General features: G+C 45.1%; 1 protein-coding gene across 1 annotated transcript in view; it reads right to left on the bottom strand.

Annotated features, from left to right (window-relative positions):
* Window positions 1-1,082: 1,082 nt before the first annotated feature.
* The window catches only part of PSAT1 (phosphoserine aminotransferase 1), a 28,401-nt gene continuing 5,636 nt past the window's right edge, over window positions 1,083-23,847 (bottom strand). Inside the window, exons 4-9 of the mRNA XM_040257931.1 lie at window positions 20,669-20,874; window positions 19,518-19,690; window positions 17,521-17,690; window positions 11,436-11,564; window positions 3,110-3,247; window positions 1,083-2,209 (exon numbers count right to left, since the gene is read on the bottom strand). Coding sequence (XP_040113865.1) covers window positions 2,104-2,209; window positions 3,110-3,247; window positions 11,436-11,564; window positions 17,521-17,690; window positions 19,518-19,690; window positions 20,669-20,874 — 922 coding nt within the window. The 3' untranslated portion in view covers window positions 1,083-2,103. The remainder of the gene's footprint in view (window positions 2,210-3,109; window positions 3,248-11,435; window positions 11,565-17,520; window positions 17,691-19,517; window positions 19,691-20,668; window positions 20,875-23,847) is intronic.

Raw genomic sequence — 23,847 nt, 5'->3', positions numbered from 1 at the left:
AAAAAAAAAAGAAAAGGCCAGACTAGATGCTACAAAACTGTGACTGCTAGGCTAAGAAGCCTAGGCCTTTTTAAAAACCAAAGAGGAGCATGAAGTGATCACCCAACCAGCTGTGCTGTAGGGGATGGTGTGGGCAGATGAGGCTGCTGAAACGACCCTCTGAAGGCTGGCAGAGCTGGCTGTGGCAAGGGGAATGAAAATAAGTGGAGATTCAAGAGATCCGGGGTTGGTACAAGCCACAGGGACTTGGAACCGTCATGTGAATGCATGAGGAAGGAGGTGAAATAGACTGAATGCTGTGACATGTAAACACTTGGTTGGATCCATGGACTGGGCAGGTTTTGCTATTTAAACATTTACTACAGTTATTAGTCACATCCTGCACTGAGCCCTTGCTTTATGGCTTTAAATATCCCTGAGAAAAGTTAAGGAGTTATTTCTATCCTCCTTTTCAAAGAAAGGGCTTCCCTGGTGGCTTAGCTGGTAAAGAATCCACCTGCAATGCAGGAGACCTGAATTCATTCCCTGGGTTGAGAAGATCCCCTGGAGAAGGGAAAGACTATCCACTCAAGGGCCTGGAGAATTCCATGGACTATATAGTCCATGGGGTCACAGAGAGTTGGACATGACTGAGTGACTTTCACTTTACTTTAAACATGAGAGAACCAAGCCTGTAAAGGCTTAGCCCTAAGCAGAGAAACGCAACTAACCCAACTAATTGGTGTAGGGCTCAGACGAAAGATCAGTACGGTCCTCGTTACATAATCCAACAAAACATGAAGATAGCTCAATACTGTCCTATTGGCATGTTTTCAGCTGAACTGGGGCAAACTTTGTAGAACTTTATACCATGAGCTGTGTTATAAGGTCATTTGTTGATACTGTCCATTCCAAGAGCCAATGGAAAGTTACCAGTGTGCTGAATCATTGCAAACATGGATGCAGAGAGTGTAAGTCTTACACCTTTAGTCGAACAAAACACAGTTCACAGATGCTATTTTTAGACTCAAGTTTTCCCAATAGAAAGTTTTTAGAAGAACAATCTGTCTAAAAAGCAGGTAAAGAAATTCACTGACAAAGACTTAGATGTTTTAGGACTTTAATGTCTTTCAAATATTCAACATAAAACACTGACAATGGATGAATAAAAGGGGAAAAGAGTCTTCAGCAAAGATCTTCCCAAACTCACAGCATCACTGGCCAAACACCATAAAGAAACAGTCATGTGAAGAAAGGAAAGAGGAGTTTAACAGATATTTTTAGTTTAATGGCGTAACTGAAAAACAAAGCAACAATCAACCAACCAACCTTTCTTCTACCCACTGAGAGGAATGGAAAGTGAACCAACCCTCGTGAAGTAGCTTTAAAAAGGAAGGGGTAGGGGAGGAACACAGCTGTTGAAAACATAACACTTCAATGCACAAGGTTAAGGATCCTATCAAATTCTCAGTCTGAACATACACCCACATGAACTGTATTATTAGAAAACATAAGTGCATGGAGATATAAACTATTTAGTGTTAAAAACAGACCTTGTTATATAAACATACAGTATGTCACTTTCATCTCTTTATGAGAATAACAGTATAAGGAAAGATTTCCAGTTTGCCTTTTAGTCTGAACCCCTAAACACTCACCGCATGGACGGTGGTGACCTGAATTAATAGCTGCAGAACCCCAGGAGACCCCCACTGCTGTCATTTTGCAAAGGATCAAAATTCAGCACCCAGAGGACCCCACCCCACTCTCCATGCTGTTTGTGTGTTTCTAAAAATAATAACCTGCCAATTTGCATAATTAAAGCCACAGGCAGCTTTGAATATGAGATCTAAGCAGAAAGAGTAGCAGCAAAGACAGTATTAGTTAAGAGTTTTCAGAAAAAAGAGAGGGAAGATTTTTTTAAAGGCTTCCAGTTAAAGTCAGAATTAAGATTAAGTACCAACAGTTTGGCAGAGCTGTGTTGCTGTTTTTCTCTAAACAAGAAAAATCTATCATATCACTCGAGAAAATGCCGTATTTGTTAATATTTTTTGTAACCATTCCCAAGTGACTTTCAGCTTCGTTCATTGTTCAAGGGCAGAGTATATACTGGTCAGGATCCGCTCATAGCTGGTGCATCTCCAAAAAATTCTTCATGAAGGCTGCCAGCTTCTGGACGTCTTCGACAGTGACAGCATTGTACAGAGAGACCCGGATGCCTCCCACGGACCTGGAAGGACCACAGATGCAGCCGTTAAGAACAGGAGCATCTGGTTTAACATCAAGACCACCCTCCTTCCAGTCACCCACTCCTTTAAGAGTCATGGCACCTGAGATCATCGTGTCCAACTTCTAACCTGAAAATATCCATAGGCGGCCAAGAGTTTCAGACATCTCAGTCCTTAGGAATTCTTCCCAACACAGTGAATGTCATGCTCACATGTGACCTAGGTTAACTCAACTCTTCGATGAGCCTGCTGTACAGGGGGCAGGGATCTGGTAGGTACTCTTGTGCATAAGGACATACATTTTTCATGGAGCCTGAAGGATTAATTAACTCCTTTTTCTGATGTCCAGCGGGAGCAATTGCGGCTCTTTCTTACATTGGACAGGGTTGTGCCAGTTGCACCATGGACGGGATGGCAACCTCTGAGCTGTCACAGCAGAGAGCCTCAAAGGTAATTTTGACCAAAGCTCCTGGAAGATGGGGCTCCATCATGCTCTCAGCTGAGAAATCATGCTAAGGGTTCTAAAAGCAATAAGAAGATTATCCCGTAATAACTGGTCTTTTTCAACTAGTTACAGTAACTGCTACTTCAAGCTGGGCAGGCCCCTGGATGTGTTTTACTCTGCATCTGAAGGGGATTCCCTGGTGCCTCAGACAGTAAACAACTCTCCTGCCAATGCAGGAGACATGGGTTTGATCCCTGGGTCGGGAAGATCCCCTGGAGAAGGGAATGACTACCCACTCCAGTATTCTTGCCTGGAGAATTCCATGGACAGAGGAACCTGGCGGGCTACAGTCCATGGGGTCACAAAGAGTCCAACATGACTTAGCAGCTAACACTTTCACTGCATCTGAAAACTAAACCAATTCTCTGACAAGCTTCTGGATGCAACATGTACTCACCTATGCCCTTTCAAGGAGATCATATTGAGTTCAAGAGCTTTGTCAAGAAATCTTTTTTCTAAAGCATCGTCTCCTTTGGTGTTGCCAATGCGGAATGGAATATTCATCTTGCTTCTATTCTGGGGCTCCACTGGACATCTGAAAAACATGTTTATTGTTGCAGATAATTTTCTGCAATGTACAACTTTAACAACTCAACAGAAAATTTCTTAAAAACCATTTTCTAGATGCAAACAAGAGGTTAAAAATCTGCCCCAGGACATTTATAATTTACTTAAGGAGACCACTTTTGCATTTGAAAAAGGGAGTTAGTGTTCTCTTATACAACTTGTACTTAATTTCCAAGAGCCTCAGTTTCCTCATCCAAATATTGGGAATATTAATAAAATCACCATTGCAGACAAGTTTTGACAGTTTAATGACACAACATATATGAAGCTTCCAACACATGGCAGCCACAGAACAACATGAATGACCCTTTCTCTACAAGGCTGAAGAGAAGAAAAAGTTGATCTGAATAGTGACTGTAAGACTTAAAAATAATGAGCAGCAATTTTCAAAGCACTTACAACACTGTACTGTCCCAAACCATGTGACCTTGAAACTTATTGACTCTCCCTGTTGTACCTCTCTGATGTGAGAACTAAACAACAAAGCATTTGCAGAGAATTTCTGTGGTACATTTGAAAATGGCCACAAATTCTCTGTAGCCTTCCCAGCAAGAGGTGGGACCTAGTGTTCACAGCTTTTGAATCTGGGCTGGCCTTGTGGATTTGCTTTGAAGAGACAATCTGGAGGGTTAGGGTGGGTAGGGAGGTTCAGGATGGGGGGAACACGTGCATACCTATGGCTGATTCATACTGATGTATGGCAAAAACTATCACAATATTGTAAAGTAACTATCCTCCAATTAAAATAAATATGTAATTTTTTTAAAAAAGAGAGAGACTGCAACAGAAATGATGCCATGCAACTTCCAAGTCAAGGCACATGCAGCTTCTATACCTGTCTTGCTCAAACATTGCTGCTATGTAAGCAAGCTCAAGCTAGCCTGCAGGAAACAGCCCCAGCCAACAGCCAGCACCAGCTGCCAGACAGGTGAGCATGGCCATTTTAGACTCCGGGTGAACCACCAGATGACTTTGGTTGAATAAGTGATCTCAGATGAGACCAGCAGAAGAAACCACCCAGCCGAGTTCACCTCAACCTGCTGATGGAAAAGAATCCTGAGCAATGAAAATGGCTGTGGTTTTAAGTCAGTCTTGAAGTTTTCTGTGTGTGATGCAAAAGCAGACAACTGATACACTTTAGAAGAGTGCCTGGATCACATTCAATGCTATAGAAGTATCTGTTAAAATCAAATAACTTTGTCTTTTTATTCCCAGCACCTTGCACGGGGCTCACACAGACTCTGAAAAATGAATGAGTCAAATTTTCACCTAGAATAGGTTAGTATTTGACTTCAGTTTCTGGTTTGGAAAGCAAGCAAGCCAAAATTATTTTTCATTGACAACCAAATGAGACAAACAGAAGGAGAGCTGACATGCTACTCTGAAATACAAGGGAAAATATGTCATAACTCTCTTTCCCCATCTTCTCAAGCACATCCTGTTTTATCTTTCCATTTCTACAGGGTGGGATTCATTAAAATTAAACAGCAAATAAAAGCAGTGTGAGGAAGCCCCCCATTAACAGCTATGCTCACCCCTGAGGGCACATACACAGTTCTTGTTAAAGTTAACAGGAGTCAAGTCCACATTAACAGACAAAAGAGACCCAAGAAGGGAAATCAGGTCTCTGGTAACAGGCTTTGAGCCTGAATTCTGGCCCCCACCTTTTCACAGGCAGTAGGTTTCCTGGTTGACATTTAAATTAAAATTTTAGTGTCTACCTCCTTTGATATTCTGCTGCCTCAGGCTCCCCATGCGAGAGTCCAATTATAGAGCCAGAGCCGCACAAAGGACATGTGGTTTAAGGGTAAAAAATATTAAAGGGGGGAAGAATTAAGAACCTGGGTTTACAAATCTGTAAATACAAATCTGTATTTACAGTCCTCCCCCACAAATTTACCCATGCTCCTGTGAAAGTAGATGGTACCATAACAGCAACAATGCATTAAAACCTAGAAACTGAAGATTAAATTAGCACGCAGCAGATACCTGCACAGTGCCCGACAGTGTCTCTGATGTGGGGCTGAGGCAAAGAAGAAATAGATTAAGGGGAATTAGTGGCTTCCAACCTAGCAAGATGGCTGTGTAGGGAATTACAATTCCACGGGACAAGCCCTGTGGAAGCACAGAGCTGAGCAAGTAATTCTGCCCAGAGAAGGTTGAAAGGTTTCAGAGGAAGGCATGAGGGAGGGGTTAGGACAGGGTGAGGGGAAGGAATAGCATGTGGCAGAGAGCCGTGTCTGTCAAGCCCTGGAGACCCCAGCAAGTTCTTGTAGCAAATAGGGTGCTGGGTGCCTGGCAAGCCACACCCCAAACTATTGGTGGACCCTAATTTTCTTCATCAGACCCCTCCTGAAGGACACCTGGGTTGACTCCAGATTTTCCCCATTATGTAAGCATCCCACATTGGACTTGGGGGCACCTGATTTTATGCCCACTTCATGCCAGGCAGAGTAGTGGCAGAGGGCAGGTGCCTAAGCTAAGTCTTTGGTCAAAGTGCAAGAGTTGTGAACTTTGATGGGTGTTGCAACCTCACTCCAAAATTGAACACATTTACACTTGACATAACCAAAGTGTGGTCCCTTGCCAACACCAGCTGTTATCAATCTTTAGAATTTCTGTTGATCAGAAGGAAAACACCTCATGGTTTTAATCTGCATTTCCTAAAGAAATTAATCCCTTTCATCTATTAGCCAGCTGTTTCTTCCCTGTTGTTTGCTCATACAGTTAGACCACCTCCTGCCTGGGTTTTTTGTTTGTTTGTTTGTTTATCCTCTTTAATTTGTGGATTCTTCTCTATAGCAAAAGTAACCCTTATAAGTGCTATGCTACCAAGTTTTTCTCATATCTATCATTTTGTTTTGTTTATGATGTCTTGAAGTGTAGAAAAGTTTCAAATTTTTCATGTAATTAAATGTCTGTTACTTTACAGCTTTTGAGTTTTATGGCTTATTTTGGAAGGCCTCTGTACACTCTATACTTAAACAGAAATTCTTTGCTGGATTTTATATGTATGTCTTGCATTTCAATGCATTTACATCTTTTTGATTGATTAGAATTTATGCATGGCATGATGAAAATATATAACTCTAATTTTTGTTTAAATGAATTATCGATGCTTCAATCAATTGAAAACATATTTTTTTGTCTAATTTAAAATGCAGGGACTTCTCAGGTGGTCCAGTAGTTAGGACTTCCTGCTTCCAATGCAGGAGGTGTGGAGTCAATCCCTGTTCAGGAAACTAAGATCCCACATGTGGCCAAAAAATTAACAACAACAAAAACCAAAATGCAATTCTCAAGTAAACAAAAGTTTCTGAACTTTTCCAGCTATCTGTCTTTCCCTTTGCCAGTAGCTTTGTATTTTAATAAATCATATGCTAACATTCGGAGAAGGCAATGGCACCCCACTCCAGTACTCTTGCCTGGAAACTCCCATGGACAGAGGAGCCTGGTAGGCTGCAGTCCATGGGGTCGCACGCACAGAGTCGGACACGACTGAGTGACTTCACTTTCACTTTTCACTTTCATCCATTAGAGAAGAAAATGGCAACCCACTCCAGTGTTCTTGCCTGGAGAATCCCAGGGACGGCGGAGCCCGGTGGGCTGCCATCTTTGGGGTCGCACAGAGTCGGACACGACTGAAGCGAGTTAGCAGCAGCAGCAGCATGCTAACATTACATATCACTAATGTCCACATATGTTAAATATTTTTCAGCTATCCTCTTGCACTAACTTTCCTAGTTAAACACTGAACTAACTAATATTTACTAATGTTTGTGATTATGGTGAATGTAATCTTTCCTCATTTTTTATCCTTATCTCTGGAATTTGGGAAAGTAATTGACTTTTATACATTTCGATGTAACCGATCACAATTCTGAACATAACCATTTCTAATCTTTTCCACTGATTCCTGCATTTTGAATGGAAAGTCACATCATCTGAGATTTCTGTTGTTTCCTTAGTGTAGTAGTTAAAGGCTCTGAAACCAGCCCCACCGACTCTCCCCACGTTCATACCCTGTCTGATCCCACCTGCCCTTTGCACCTGACCCTAACCAGTCTGTGCTGCTGTAAAACACTGTCTGCTCACAAGGAAGTGACAACAATAAAATATATTAATATCTGTAAAACACCAAGAGCTCTGCCTGCTTTATTTTCAGGTTGTCTCTGGACTCGTCAGGTGCTTCCCTCTTTCCTAAGACCTGGTTCCCACAGGAAGTTGATGAGAAAAGTTGACCTCTGATCTGAAATGGATTCTACCACTTGGACATCTTTAGCATGTTAAAGTTAATATCTAAAACATTTTAATTTGATATATGATGCAGGGCACCCAAAGCCAGTGCTCTCTCACAACCTGGATGGGGTGGGGTGGGGAGGGAGGCGGGTAGGAGTGTGGTTTCAAGATGGAGGGGACACATGTATGCCTATGGCCAATTCACATTGATGTATGGCAAAAACCATCACAATACTGTAAAGTAATTATCCTTCAATTAAAATAAATTCAAAAAAATTAGTATCTAATACATATTAAACATTATGTGTCAGGGACTTCCCAGGTGCTTTCCGTAATAACCACAGATAATATTAAGAGCTAACTTTCAGGAATGCTCCCTACCTATCAAGTAGGGTTTCTCATGCTTTACACAAGTGACCCAGAGCAAGAGTCCTTAAACCCTCCATTCTATACTCTTGATTCATCCGCATTTTCATTTAACCCTCATGATGGTCATAATATTCTATGCACTTATGTCCATTGTACAGATGAGGAAACTGAGTCAAGAGTGGTCAGGACATCTGCCCAAGGCCACATGCTAGTAAGCGGCAATGCAGGGTTTCTACAGCCAAGATGCTACACTGCCCACGTGGGCTCAACTCACAGTCAGCCAGCAACTGTGGGTGGTCAGGCTATAGAATGAACAGGGACTTCAGCAGTGGCCCTCTCAAGTCTCTGAGTCCCCAGCCAGGAACACTGGCAGAGCTGGTCCAACCCGCAGCAAACTGCCCAAAACTGTGTTCCATAAAGGGGCTGCTTTACCAGGCAGGGGGGCACCAAAAGGGGGACAAAAATGAGGAGCGAAAGTGATGGTAAATGGTATATTCCAACTCTAGGTTCCTTGGTATTCCTCTTAGAAACTGCTCACCTCCCCTTCAGGGCCATATTTCCACAGCGAAGCATTTCCTGAAAATCCAGATGCACACAGAGACAGCTTGTGAGTGTCCAGCTGCTGAACAGGGATGAGGAGGAACAAAGTGTGCTCCTGACTATGGTAACAAGGTTCCACAGTAACTCCAAGAGCCAGGATGACATTTTCTGGGCAGGCGGCCCAGGAGTGAATGGGAGTTCCCAGAAAGTGGTTTATTCAGAAGAGGATGTAAGTTCGGGCTCAAAAGCCTGTTCATAAGTGAATGAGGAGTTTTGCATGGGAAAGTGATCAGATTGCCCAGGAGACAACCCACCTGCCACGTCGGCTTTGGCGGGCTGCTTTCTGGAAGATGCTGGAGGGTGCTTGTAGTTAAAGGATCTCAAGTTGGGGGGAGAATTTCTGGGACTTTTGGTGTTCCTTCTATACTTTATTTTCTTTCTAATGTCCTGGATTTCTTCCGGGGGCATCACCATTCTTTCTGTCCTCCCATTTTGTGCCTATACATTTCCCAAGAAATACATGAAGTCAAATGCTAACTGAAACACTGGTCTCCCCTTCACAATAGCTGCCATGTGCTCTCACTCACATTCATATTCTGTGTACTCTTAGGAAGCCAGGAAGAATAAGGAGACTTATTCTTCTTGGTAATACCAGAGCCTAAAACCAGGCTAGCCCAGAGGAGTGCTCAGGCACCATTTACTGGGGGGGTGGATGGATGGATGGATGGATGAGCAGATGGATGGTAGATGGATGGGTGAATGGATGGTAGATGGATGGGTAGATGGAGGGAGGGTGGATGGGTAAACAGACAAATGGGTAAATGAACTAATGAATCAAACATGTCTTCAGACCTTTCCACACTATCTTTTCAATCCCAGCACAAGCCATGCCCACTAGGCAGCCCACTCTCTGCTCTCCAAACATACTATTTTCTTCCCTCAGTGCTTTACAGGGGCCATTCTTTCCCTTCCTAAAAATTTACAGAAGAATTTATGCCTTCTCTGCCTAATTCTACTTCAGCCCAAGGCTGAAGCTCATCTAAAAGCCCTCCCTTCTCCTCCAGCCAAAGCAGTATCCTCCTGTCCTCAGCTCCTGACTCATCATTTAGCCCTTGGCTATGAACTCCTTGGACCATCTATTGCCAATCGCGCATGTTAAAATGGCTCTAGTAAGTGCTAGTGGAGTACTCTGGCTTCCCCTTTCACATATCAGGATCTAAAATGGAAGATTCCCAAGGGCCAAGCCACAGAACCACAGAGAAGGCAGAAATGCATAGTGGGGAATCCCTTCCCCCAGATGCCGTATGGAAGAGGACCCCAAAGGTTAAGTCATTCAGCCAAGCTGGACTCCCTGAGGGCTTGTGGCTGCAGGCCAAGAACTCATAGGAGCAGGCAATCAGTTAAGGGCAGAGATGATACCAGCAGTTATGGCTGCCCCATAAGTACACTCCTACCCCTCACCCATGGTTGGTTATGGAGATGTGTTACCAAGTCCTGGTAAAACATACAGCTCTAAGTCAGGTTTGAGGCATCTTGTGTGTGTGTGTGTGTGTGTGTGTGTGTGTGTGTGTGTGTGTGTGTCTTATGTGGTCCACTGAGTTCTCAAAAGAGAGCAAAAATTCCTTTGTTATTGTCAGCTAGATGTTTTTGTTACAACAGACTGAACTCCGAAGAGTAAATACCACTAAGAAGGGGGTTTGGGCTTGGTCAATGAGAGTATCTATGCATATGTGTGTAGAAATGGGCGTGCATACACAGCATAAAGTCAGATCCTCCCACAGGAGTCCCCACCTTGAAGGAAGGGAAAGCAAATGAAAGCATCACCTGTTAAGCTCTTTGTGTACCAGACACTATAGTAGGTACTTTATTTGTGGAATTTTGGTGAGAGGCCTGTTGTAGGAGGTTGAATGGTGGCCTCTGCAAAGGTTTATCCATGTGCTCACCTCCACATTCACCTGTGAATGTGACCTAGTAAGAAAAAGGGTCGGGACTTTCCTGGTGGTCCAGTGGCTAGGACTCTGTGCTCCCCATGCAGGGTGCCAGGGTTCAATCCCTGGTCAGGGAACTAGATCCCACATGCTGCAAGACCTGGGGCAGCCAAATAATTAAAGTAATTACTGCAAAAGAAACGAAAAAGGGTCTTTGCTGGTGCAATAAAGCTAAGGATCTCTAGATGAGATAAATCATCCTGGATTATCTGAGGAGGTCCTATATCCAATGACCACCTTTTGAGAGATGGAAGAGAAGACACACAGGAAGAAGGCCACATGAAGCAGAGGCAGAGACTGAGGTGAGGCGGGAATGCCCAAACCCCCAAGAAGCTGGAAGGGGCCGAGAATGGACTTTTCTTGGGAGTCTCTGCAGGGAGCAAAGCCTTGCTGACAGCTTGACTTTGAACTCCCAGACTCCTGATAACTGAAAATAAGTTTCTCTTGCTTTAAGCCACCAAGTTAATGGTACTTTTGCTCTAGCATCCCTAAGAGATCAATACAAGGCCCACAGGTTTTCTGGTGCTGGTCCAGGGGTCAACACATGTTCATGAATCAATTAGTCACCAGGACATTTAACTAGGAGTCAACTATACCAGAGCCAATTCCATTCACTGACTACAGGCCCGGGACTGGAGAGTTTGTCCTGTAATAAGGGGAAAAAGTAAACTTTTGTAAAAGGGTAAATATCCCAGAGAGGTCAGGAGTGGGTGTTTATACCAAGGGTCTCCAGTGGAGTCCTGAGACAAAGCTGAGAGCTTCTGGCATGTTCATGTTTTGTCCCCGGTGGGGAAAGAGGGCTGTGCAGTGTGAGCAGTTTCACCACCAGTGGGAGGCAGGTCCCAAAGCCCGGTATTCCTGGGGTTCAGATGCAGGAGGGAAAACTCACGTGCCTCACACTCCTGGGGACTTCAATGTCTCACAGAGAGATGGCTGCATCCATGTTCCAAAACCAACACAGCATAAACACATTTTTCAATTCACAAGAGGCAAAATGTGAGATAAAAACCATCCACTTACACATAGAATCCTTGCGAATTATCAATAATATCATAAATCATTTGTGATTTGATGGAGCTAAGCTTCTCCATGGCTGCTGCCCCGCCGTTGTTCTTAATCCACTCCAGGACCAAGCCCATGACATAGATGCTAAAATAAAGAGTAAAAAAATACATACATCCATTTAGATCAGCTTTGTACAAATGACAAGTTTTCTGAGCAAACTGAAGCTGTACTAAAATAGACTTAAAGACACCATTAGACAACAAATTATTTTTAAAAGAAAAAAATTCTTTAAAAAGAAAAAAAAATAACTGCTGAGGGGATTTCCTTGGTGGTCCAGTGGTTAAGCCTCCAAGCTTCCAGTCCAGGGAGCACAGGTTGGCTCCCTGGCTGGGGAACTAAGATCCCACAGGGCACGCAGCACAACCAAAAAACGAAAAATAAAATGGTGCTGAGGGCTCCATGTGCACCTCACTGAAAGCCCACAGGGCAGGAACAGAGGTCTTCTGTGGAAAAGACACAGCGTGAGCTGGGCATATGGAGAAGGCCAGCTATGCCCTCTCTATGAGGGGGGACAAAGGTTCCCCAGAGGAATTTGTGTAGACTTAGTTCCTGGGTGTCTAGGTCCACTGAAGGTCTGGGGTGGGCACCCCCCCAACATAGCTGCTGCCTTGTTTATTAACACTGTGACAGGGAGGGGAGGGGAAGACACACAAGAAGCTTGTCCCAGAGAAGCCCAAGATACTGACTGCCTCCTTCATTGCCTACCCCTAGAAGGTAGCAGAATGGCCTGTACCCAGAACCATGCAATGGCTCCTCCAGAAGCTTCCCCAGCAGGCTCCCCAGATGGCCCTGGAAGGAATGAGAAATGGTGTCCAGGGCCAGAGGGGAGGGAGCTCAAAGCAGAAATCAGCCGCTGGGTGTTTACAGCCTCAGCTGAAGCTCTCTGGATAAAGACTGAGAAATCAGAGGGGCAGAGGAGAAAGAAGAAAGCAAAGGGAGGCAAGCAACATTCAGCAGGCTAGGCGCCCTGTTGGCTGCTCTCCCTTTTACTGATCAAAAAAAGTCTGAGGCCAGAGCTGCCATTGTCTTATTTTACAGATGAGGAAACAGGATCAGAGAGCTTGACTCTGCATGATTTTTACATCCAACAAGTAGCTGATAAAGCAGGATTCCAACCCCAGCTGGTCTGATTCCAAAGCCCCAGCTCTTTTCAAAATAACAAAGGGGCTCCAGACCCTCAACCACTATCTCACCTGCCAGTGGGGCAGTCAGGCTTGCACCACAGCTCAGACACAGGTGCCAAGAGCAGCTGCTACAGGGGCATAACAGCTCACACGTGTGTTCCAAATAAGGCGTTCTCCCACTTTCCTGTAAGATGCTCTAGAATTTCCATCTAACCCCAAACTGCTCATTCCCCCAGGAACCACATAAACCCACCCTACCACATGATCCCAGCAGAGTCACCTGTGAGTCCTGCCTGTTCAACAGTACATTTTGGTGACCAAGCTTCACTTCTCACTGCAGCTGTTTTCCCAGAGTTCTCAAGCTGCTAGTACAGTCATCAGATCACAGCTGCAGCAAAGGCTCAGACCAGGTCCATGGTCCCAGCCAGACCTCAGCACCCACACACTTCCCTCTTGGTGTGTGACTCAGCCCCATACCCAGACTCACTTCCCATGCTCCTGGCTAATCCTAATGAATCTGAGCAGCACAGTCAGCAGAGAACCCACCCGTTTTACAAGCCGCCCAGAACTAGCATCCTTAGCTTTCGTCTACAAAGCCTCAGTGTAAGGCAGATGGCTTGGAAGGAAGCGAGTTCTCCTGGAGACCAGATGCCCCAGAAGTGGAAGGATATCTGGCCTCATGACTCAACCAGAACCTTTAATGCATAGCTAACACACGCTTCCACTCCCATACCATCCGAAATCTTCAAAACACAGGGGTCCTAAGATGCTTATGCAGCCTTGCAACTTGGTCTCCATTCTCCCCACTAACCAGGGTATCACTTTTAACTGATGTATTGTCTTCACTTCTAAAATGCCACCAGCTTCGGGCTTCCCTGGTGGCTCAGATGGTAAAAAATCCAACTGCAATGCAGGAAACCCAGGTTTGATCTCTGTGTTGGGAAGATCCCCTGGAGAATGGAATGGCAACCCACTCCAATATTCTTGCCTGGAAAAATCCATGGACAGAGGAGCCTGGAGAGCTACAGTCAGTCCATGGGGTTGCAGAGTTGGACACCACTGAGGGACTAACATTTTCACTTTCTTTTCACACAGCGTAAGTGTACTGTCTAAGCCTGTGCGTTAAATGACTATATAAATCACAGCAGATCGATTCTCTGGAATATCACACAGCAATTCAAAGGGGAAAAAAGGCAGGCATTTGTCCTGACACAGCCGTCTTCACAGTACATTGCTGGGTGGAAAAAGAATTCACAAAGCAGCCTGTACGGTAACACTTCATTTGCATAATTAAATATATGGCTCTATCTGCCCTGCACAGCAAGCAGTTAACAGTAGTTTCGCCTCAGAAACCTTTGCCAAGATCTTGTGTTAACTTTTCTAAGCAATACAAAATGCTTTTTTGGGCACTGCTGCTGCTGCTGCTAAGTCACTTCAGTCGTGTCCGACTCTGTGCGACCCCATAGACGGCAGCCCACCAGGCTTCCCCATCCCTGGGATTCTCCTGGCAAGAACACTGGAGTGGGTTGCCATTTCCTTCTCCAATGCACTAGGGATTAGAAAAGCACCCCCAGAAAGCCCTGGAAACTCCCTGGCTGTTCTGAAGGACTAAGCCTCCTGAGCAGGCCCACACTCCCATTCTGATAAGAAGGATGGCCTGGATTAGTGAGGAATATTTTGTTTCTCATTAGCTACTTTACTTCATACGATAGATAAAACGAATTTATACTTACAGGTCCTGTTAGTCATGGGAAGTAAATCTGCCTTATAGGGTTAGAAGGGAATTTTAGGAATCTGTTTGCTTGTCCACAAACTGGGCTTAGTGTTAAACAGAATGTCCACATGGTCCTTTATTCCACCCCAATTCACTGCTCAGGGTTACAGGCAATTATGTGAAGGCCAGTTGTCCAGCTCAGTTCAAACAAACTGCCCAGGGCCTCTGGTCACTTGGCTCCTATTTTATTAGGAAAAAAAAAAGAGCTTCTTTTTTAACTTGGGACATTTTCAAGGACTTCCACTTGATACAAAGTTCTGAACTGTTCTGGGTGCCTTATCAGCTCACAGCCAGGCCTGGGGAGGGTGTCATGCACAAACCCTCCTCTCTCCTCCATTCGATGCTTATTCTCACTGGGAGAGCTACAATTTTCTAATCTTAAAAATACACCAAATGAAATCTTAGTTTTTCAAGTCATAGACTGTAGGTAACTGCACAGTCACACAGATGTTTACTGTTTTTCCTTTTCTCTTCTTTTAGAGTAAAAGAATCCAAGACACCAAGGGGTGTCCTGGGTCAGAATATATTTAACCCAATCTCTTTTGGCCTCCACATTTATGTGACTCTTTGTAACTGGCATGTAACTGCTTTACAGTGTTGTGTTAGTTTCTATTGTACAACAAAGTGAATCAGCTATATGCAATCCTGATCAAATATTATTGTCAGTCCTGCCCTGAGATGGTCTCAGTTTTCACTATCCTGATCTGTCTGGAGAAGAAACCTTGCTCTTTTTCTCCCCTTGTTTCTGTGTGTCTGGCTCAGCTCCCTCCTTAGGCAGAAAGGCTCTAGGCAGGGAGTGTCTGCCCTCCCCCACCCTGTGCCCCGACCCCCAGGTGACCAGGTTGACCCTGCACCTGACTGGTCAAGGCCTGGGGTGGAGGCCTGCACAGGCGCTGGCAGGGGCATGACCCTCTGTGAGTCACTCAAGGCGGACCTTCTCTCAGTGCCTCCCCCAGGTCTGACTCCAGACATTTTTATTTCCCATTAGACAGAGTCAGTCACCTACTAACTCACTATTTCTGCTGACTTTTAATATTAACAGGCTGCATTTTAATATATTCATTACATTTTTTAAAAAAATTGACTTCAAGGTCACTCACTCACATAGAGAAGGTGCCAGAGGGTAAGACAGTTCATCCTGCTCCCCCAGTCTATGCTCTGATCAGAACTGCTGGCCTTCAGGGCACATCCAGGGCCAGGGCTTTCCCGGCCCCACACACTCTCTTGCTCCCAGAGCCTCGGAGGCCTCTGCCTCTGCCTGAAAGACTCACGAGCCCAAGACCAGACCCTGGCTGCTTGGTCTAACTGGTAAGGACTGAACACCTCCCAGCACCTCCTGCCACGGTGTGGCCTGGCTCCAGAGCCCCTTCCCCAGGGCCCAACTGCTCAGCACTGCTCAGCACAGCAAGGCTCCTTTCCCAGCTGGCCAGTGGTTACTGGTTTGTCCACTACCAGAAACCCCAGAGACAAGACAAGTGGGCAAGACAGGTTCAGCCCTGCCCTTCAATCGCCACCAGGCACTTCAGAAGCACTGTCAACCGGAGTGAGACAGAGTGGGATTGACAGGTAACCAGGAGAAAATACCAGACACCTCCGTTGCCTGAGGGAAGCAGGGAACACAGAGTGAAGAGCTGCTGCAGCCTACGTGAGCCGCGCAGAGAACCAGCAACAATTTTCATCAGCATTCCAGCTGTGGAAAAAGCTCTTTTCTTCCTGTGGTAAATTATATGGAAGAAGTGTCTCTCCCATAGGCAGCGCCTCAGAGGGAGACTGCTAACAAAGCCCCGGCCCCCATGTAGCCGAGGCCTGCACTGGCCCGAGCCCCTCTTCATATGCTCTGTTATGAGAACATCCACCATCACTGAAAAACTTCAAAGAGCTGGACTCCAACAGCCAACTATTCTCCAGAGATGGGACCCTTCCAACACAAACCCATACCGGTCATTTTGCTGTTGAAGAGCATGAAGGCACCGGCTATACTTATCCAGCCTTTCAAGTCAGACTGCCTGGGTTCAAACCCAGCCACTGCCTAGAAGTGTGGCTTTGGCTTCTTCACTTGCAAAATGGGAATAACAATTAGAGCACCTACCTCCTAGGGTGCCTGGGAGAAAAAGAGGGCCATACACATCACTATTTGCATCATAGATGCCCTGGAAAGATAAGACAACCTATAAACTCTGGCTCTTATCCCTGCTGGTAAATAATAATACAGCACTAACATTTATAAGCCACTGAGAGCCAGGCATTGACTAAGCACATTTTGGTGGTAGAAGTTTAGACACCACAGGTTCCTCTGTTCATGGGATTCTCCAGGCAAGAATGCTGGAATGAGTTGCCATGTCCTTCTCCAGGGGATCTTCTCGACCCAAGGACTGAATCCAGGTCTTCTGCATTGCAGGCAGATACTTTACTGACAGCTACAAGGGAAGCCTCCGAGCACATTTTAGACACATATTTTAACCATCCAATCCTCATCAGCAACTAACTACTCTTGGAGACACCAGATGCACAGATAGATTAAGCAACTTGCCTAAGCTCACACAGATTGCTAGTAATAAAACTTATCAGGCTAAGTCCTAGGTGTCACAAAGATTTTCACCAACTGCCTGAGTCTGAGCATTAAAAGACCATAAGGTGGAATAGCCCTACTCTCCCCAAAAGTGCTGTAATGCAGACTCTGACTAGGAGTAACAGGAAGCCAGGCTAACAGGACCCCCGCAGACTGGGTGAAAAACAGAGAAGTGTTTGCTCCAGCCAGTGTGTTCAATGCCAAGCAGTGGGCTTCAAGCAGGCCCAGCAAGGGAATGAAAAAGGCAGGTAGCCCAGCCTTTGAAAGTTCTTCTCTAAAGTTGCACTGCTTGTTTGAGGATGTGCAGAAAGCTTTTCAGCTAATGGTGAACCACCAAGGCTACCAAGACCAAACAGAAACACCCCAAAAAAGAAAGGCAAGGAAAGCTGATCAGAAAGTGTACAGAGGAGGATGAGGAAGAGGTGAGCTGGGCAGAGAATCCTGAAGGACATCTGGGCGATTAGGTTACCAATTCACAGAACCATGTCCAGCTTCAGAAAGTCACCTAGTATTGATGGGAAATATTGAGACCCCCCCTCCTTCCCTGGTCCCCAAGCCACACCCAGGAGTTACCTGAAACAGGGAGGTGTGTTGTACAGGGAGTTATTTCCAGCCTGCACTTTGTAATCCAGGACCGAGGGACACTCTTTGAGGGCAAACCCCAGCAGGTCATCTCGAACGATCACCACCGTGACCCCTGCAGAACCAACATTCTTCTGGGCACCAGCAAAAATCACACCAAACTGCCAAACAGAAAACCTGCTATTTTAAATGTCCTTGGTCATCTTTCATAAATGTATGTCAAATTCCCCAGTCTCTTTCTAAAACACAGTTTTTATGAGGAAGTAACTCTATTTTAATCCTGTTCAGAGCTAATTCCCCTTCCTAAAGGAATCTCTATCTGGACAGAAAATCAATACTTGTGAGTTTAGAGCCTGCAGGTTACGAATCTGCCTGGTCCTTCTCCCCAGAAAAAGGCCAGCCCAAGCCCACCACTGTGAAGACCTTGTATCTATTCCTATACACTCTATTACATCTCTTTTCTACCTCCAAGCCCATCTTATAAAATAAGGCTGCTGTCCTTGGTGACCTAAAGAAACCAATTTTTTAATCTATTTATCTTTGTATAAAGAGACAATCAGAAGACACTGAGAAATGAGACAAGCTGCCCAAGAGAGGAAAAAATTCAGAAGACATGTTTTAATGCACTTTGGGACAATTTCCACGTAAGATATAGAACCCTCTTCCATGTCTCCCCCATGAAACCTTTAGGAAAATTCAGTAGCATCCCACATGGGAGGAGGGGGACGGGCTGGCCCAACAGGAAGAGGTATTTTTACAACTGACATTGTTTAGAATTGCCAGTGTATGGTAAGTGAAAATAAAAAGTAGACTATAAACAAAATATATATATTCACAAAACAGAATATTACTTAGCCTGAAAAGAAATGAAGTTCTGACATGCTACCATAAGGGTGAACCCTGAGAACATTATGCTCAGTGAAAACGAGCTAGACATGAAAGGACAAATATTGCATGACTCCACTAATGTGAGGTTATCTAGACCAGTCAAGTTCACAGCGACTACAAAGTATAGAGAGAGAGTGATGGTTGCCAGTGACTAGGGGGAGGAAGGACTGGGGCTATTGTTTAATGGGGACAGAGTTTCAGTGGGAAGAAAAAGTCCTGGAGACGGATGGTGATGAGGATTGTACAATCATGTATATGTACTTAATGACACTGAACTATACGCTTAAAAATCGTTAAAATGGTCAATTTTATAATAAATATGCTGCTGCTGCTAAGTCACTTCAGTCGTGTCCGACTCTGTGTGACCCCATAGACGGCAGCCCACCAGGCTCCCTGGTCCCTGGGATTCTCCAGGTAAGAACACTGGAGTGGGGTGCCATTTCCTTCTCCAATGCATGAAAGTGAAAAGTGAAAGTGAAGTCGCTCAGTCGTGTCCGACTCTTCGAGACCCCATGGACTGCAGTCTACCAGGCTCCTCCGTCCATGGGGTTCTCCAGGCAAGAGTACTGGAGTGGGGTGCCACTGCCTTCTCCCTTATAATAAGTATATTTTACCAGAATTTTTTTTTGAAAGGCACACTACCACTTAGTTTGTTTTAACTTCCTTACAGATATCACCCTCCTAACCCCTGCCCCACATGTTGTGCAACTGTGGGTGCCTCTTCCACTGCCCACCCTGGAGAGCCACCTGGGAATCTCCATGTCCTATGGATGTTCTTGGTGCTGGGGTGGGTAACAAGGTAAGGCAGGGCTCCTTCATAGCCCCCCAAGTTTGGATAATGCATATCTTCCCTTGACAACAGCAAGCAATTCCCAAGGTGTCAATGAAAAAAATTTCTAAAAGCCACCCTCAAAGGCAGACGAATTCCCCAAGGACTCAAGTATGACCCTGTGAGGCAACTGTCAACAAAGGGCGGTGAATGTCCAGATGTAAATATTCTGACAACCAAGGTCGGCCTTTCCCTGTCCTAGTATATGTTAAAATGTGCTTAGAAAAACCAAACGGGGTTCCCCCTGACCCAGGCCTCTTTCATGCTTTACCTTGGAAACATCCACTGGCCTGGACAGGAAGTTTGAGGACATGTCACAGACCAGCACTGCTCCTTTGACATCAGGGATAAAGTCAAACTCCACTCCGTGCACAGTCTCATTGGCGCAGTAATACACGTAGGAGGCATCCGGGTTGAGGGTCCAGGTGCTCGGATCTGGAATTTCTATCACAGAAGACAAGTTAGGGACTCCATGTTTCCTCCCCTCTTCCCTTAGGGAGACAGGAGTCCACCAGGTACAACACCCCTCGCCTAGCAGGGGAAGACTGATCCCAGAGCATTCATAAGTAAAAGGCATCCTATTCATCTAGTATTACAATCACCACCAACATCCTAAAAGGATGCTCCATCTCACTCTTTTGACTTTTATCGGGGGCAAATAATCTTCAAGAATGGTGTGGTAGGTATTTGGGGTTTTCCTTGTCACCCAGCATCCAACATCCTAGGTCCATGGACAGTGCCCTTTGGGTGCCAGTCTCCCTCACTCTCAGCTCATGTGATTCCAATAGAACCAATTCTACCCACAGCCCTGAAGGTAGACTGCAGTTCAGGCAAGGCCACTTGACTGACTTGGAATGGGACACAGGAGACATGAGACTGTTACTGGGAATGTTTGAGCAGAGGCATTGAAACTTGGGAGAATGTAAGACAAGAAGCAGCTGCACCCATCTTCTAAAAATGAGGGGGCAGCTTTCCTGACTGAGGAGGAGACAGAAGGAGATACCAGGACCAGGAGAGGTCCCCTCACTGTAGTGGAGGGGGGAGGCTTGATTAAGGCATACCTAAAGCCAACCCAGCCCCTGGGTTTTGCAACTAAGTTAGCAGCCCAAGTGGAGAGGGAAATGGCAGCCCATGCCAGTATTCCTGCCAGGAGAATTCCATAGACAGAGAGCCTGGTGGGCTATAGTCCAAGGGGTTGCAAAGAGTCGGAAACAACTGAAGCCACTGAGCAGGCATGCACACAACAGCCTAGGAACACTTTCTGCAGCAGCCAGTTAGTAATCTTAACAGGAACAGGCAGCCAATCTAAATGGTATCCAACAGGGGAAGAAAGAATTGCCCAGGGCAGAGGTAACCTGCTAGCTAAGGAGGGATCACCCACTGGCCAGCATTTCACAGGCCAGCTCAGCTACCAGCACTTACTCGTATAACTCCCAAGTTTGGGGTGGACGATATTCACAGTTCCGAACTTCTTGGCTTCTTCTGCAGCCTTAGCTGACCAGGATCCTGTCACCACATAGTCAGCACATCTTCCTGCTTTCAGGCCAATCAGGTTTAAGGGGACAGCACTAAACTGGCCACACCCACCTCCTTGTACAAAAATCACTTTGTAGTTGTCTGGAATGGCTCTGGGCAGAAGCAGAGATGACAGTAAACAGGGTCAAAGATTGAGAATGAGTGATGCTCTTCCAGCACTTTACCCTTGGGTGGACACACTATAAGCGCAATGGTAAAGCCCCATCTCTGCCTTCCCCAAATCAGTCATTTATCTACTCAGCTTCTTGCACAGATACTTACCAGGCCCCACAGTGGAAGTCTGGGCTTCCCTGGTGGCTCAGATGATTAAAGAATCTGCCCACAACACAGAAGACCTGGGTTTGATCCCTGGGTTGGGAAGATCCTCTGGACAAGGGAGTGGCTACCCACTCGAGTATTCTTGCCTGGAAAATTTCATGGAAGGGGAGCCTGGCAGGGTACAGTGCATGGGGTCACAAAGAGCCGGACATGACTGAGTGACTAACACCTTCACTCAGTTTTCATGTTGAAAGCCTATGGTTACTGTTTCGACAGAATCTTAGTAACACCTGCTGTTCCTTTAGGGAAGCGCTGGCTACCACTCTCAGTCCAGCTGGTTCAAGGGTGCCCAATCCCAGCTCCAGGGGACGAGCATGTGAACCATGCTGGTCAATGGGGTTTGGTTCCAAACTCTTGGATCCAAACTTCTAGAAAAGAGAAGCTGTTTCTATTGAGGGAAAGAACTTGTAGGAGCTAAATCTGCAACCACTGGTGGCCATCTGATAAAGCAAACACATAAAAAAGCAGATCCAGGAGACAGAGGAAAAGACCTTCTTTACATCATGTGAGCTCCTGCACTTTTCTGTCCTATGAAGTAATAATTTATTTATTTGCTTAAGCCAAGAGTTGGGTTTCTCACTTGCAACCAAAAGTCCTAAAAGTATGTATGTGCTGGTCCATGCTACGAATCAGGTGAACAGTGGAGAAGGATCTTCCATAACCCTTTAGACCTAACCCTTTAGACCATAACCCTAAGACCTACTCCATATATATTGAGATTAAGAGCAAAATGATTTGATTCCAGCATGGAAAATTAAGATGATGATTGGGAGAGCCACAGGCCATGGAAACTGGACCCAACCTTTTAAGCAATGTCAGAGCTTAGGAACAGGTTACGCAGAAGGCAAACAGCCAGGCGACAGAGCTCCAGAAAAGAGGCTTAAGGAAAGCAGAAAAGAGCTGGGCAATGTGAGAGGGTCTTCTTGCCAGCAGGTGGTGTGATGTGCATGTATCTGGTTCTGAGCTATGCCTGCCCATCTCCAGGGCTCCAGAGAATAGCAGAGCAGACAGGCCTTGGGAGGCTCTATCAGGTTCTTGGCAGCTGGGAGGACAGCAGCCCAAAGCAGGGTTCCAGGTTTATGTTATTCAGATGCAGTTAACAAGGCCAAAAACTGGATGGAAGGACACCAGAGGCCTGGGTACCGGGGTCCAAAGGGATTGGCCCATACATTGAGCCAGAAGTCCAGGCTGGAGAGGCTCACAGCTCTGTGGGTCAAATGGCATGTCTCTTGGGCCAACATTCCAAGCATTTGTGAAGGACAGGATTGCTCCATGAACATAATGGGGGACCCAGCAGACAGCCCCGTGTGCTGTCAAACAGATGATGACTGCCTCTGACATGTAAATTGTGGTGGGCTTCTAACACCCCTCAGAAAATGTCACTAAGCCTGCCCCATCTAAGGCATTTTATTAAGGCAATTTAAAGAGCAAGTTATTACACAATTAGTACAAATCCAATTTTGTTAATGAAATAATGCAAGGATGGACCCTAAAACTTTAACAATGATTATTCCTGACTGGTGGGGTTATGGACAATTCCAGTTAAATTTGTGAGTTTTTTCCCTAGGCTTCCCACCATGAACATGCACCAGTGTTATGAGCAGAAAACAAACAAACAAGTATTTTGTTTTTAAGGTGACCATATTTGTATGTCTATATGAGTATGTAATGCATAAAACTGTAGCTTAAAGCAGCAATCTATTTAAGAATATAGTTTCCTCTAGGTAAGAAAAGCAGTGAAGATAACTAAGAGAGTTCATTTGAGGAGCAGTTCCCAGTTTCATAACCCTTAAAATTGCCCAAAGAGTCTGTTAAGAATGAAGTTTCTAAAGAGGCTGTGATTCAACAAGTCTGGGTGGGGCCCAGCACTTGAATTTTTTTATATTTCTCACAAGAGGTGATTCTGACAGATTGTATGAGGCCCATAATTTAAAAGTCAGTGAACTAAACTACAATTAATTATGCTGACAAAGTTGACCACTTGTCATTTAAATCCCTTCTAATCCAATTTAACTTCCACAGTGCTGAAAAATCTTTCCCAGATATAATGATTTCAAATCTTTGGAAAAACCACATAAAAATAAACACACAAATGCAGGATGAGGATCAAATTAAAAGCATTATGTACTGATCTAGTGAATCTGGGAGAATCTGGGAGAACAGTGTGGAGATTCCTTAAAAAATTGCAAACAGAACTGCCTTATGACCCAGCAATCCCACTGCTGGGTATACACACTGAGGAAACCAGAATTGAAAGAGACACATGTATCCAAATGTTCATCGCAGCACTGTTTATAATAGCCAGGACATGGAAACAACCTAGATGTCCATCAGCAGATGAATGGATAAGAAAGCTGTGGTACATATACACAATGGAATATTACTCAGCTGTTAAAAAGAATACATTTGAATCAGTTCTGATGAGATGGATGAAACTGGAGCCGATTATACAGAGTGAAGTAAGCCAGAAAGAAAAACACCAATACAGTATACTAACACATATATATGGAATTTAGAAAGATGGCAATGATGACCCTGTATGCAGGACAGCAAAAAAGACACAGATGTGTATAGCAGACTTTTGGACTCAGAGGGAGAGGATGAGGGTGAGATGATTTGGGAGAATGGCATTGAAACATGTATAATATCATGAAAGAATCGAATTGCCAGTCTGTGTCCAATGCAGGATACGGCACACTTGGGGCTGGTACACGGGGATGACCCAGAGAGATGTTGGTGGGAGGGGG

This window comes from Oryx dammah, unplaced genomic scaffold (genome assembly GCF_014754425.2).
Source record: "Oryx dammah isolate SB20612 unplaced genomic scaffold, SCBI_Odam_1.1 HiC_scaffold_1, whole genome shotgun sequence".
In the NCBI taxonomy this organism is placed as follows: Eukaryota; Metazoa; Chordata; class Mammalia; order Artiodactyla; family Bovidae; genus Oryx; species Oryx dammah.
The sequence above is the reverse complement of the archived record's forward strand: the minus strand, read 5'-3'. Positions and strand labels throughout refer to the sequence as shown.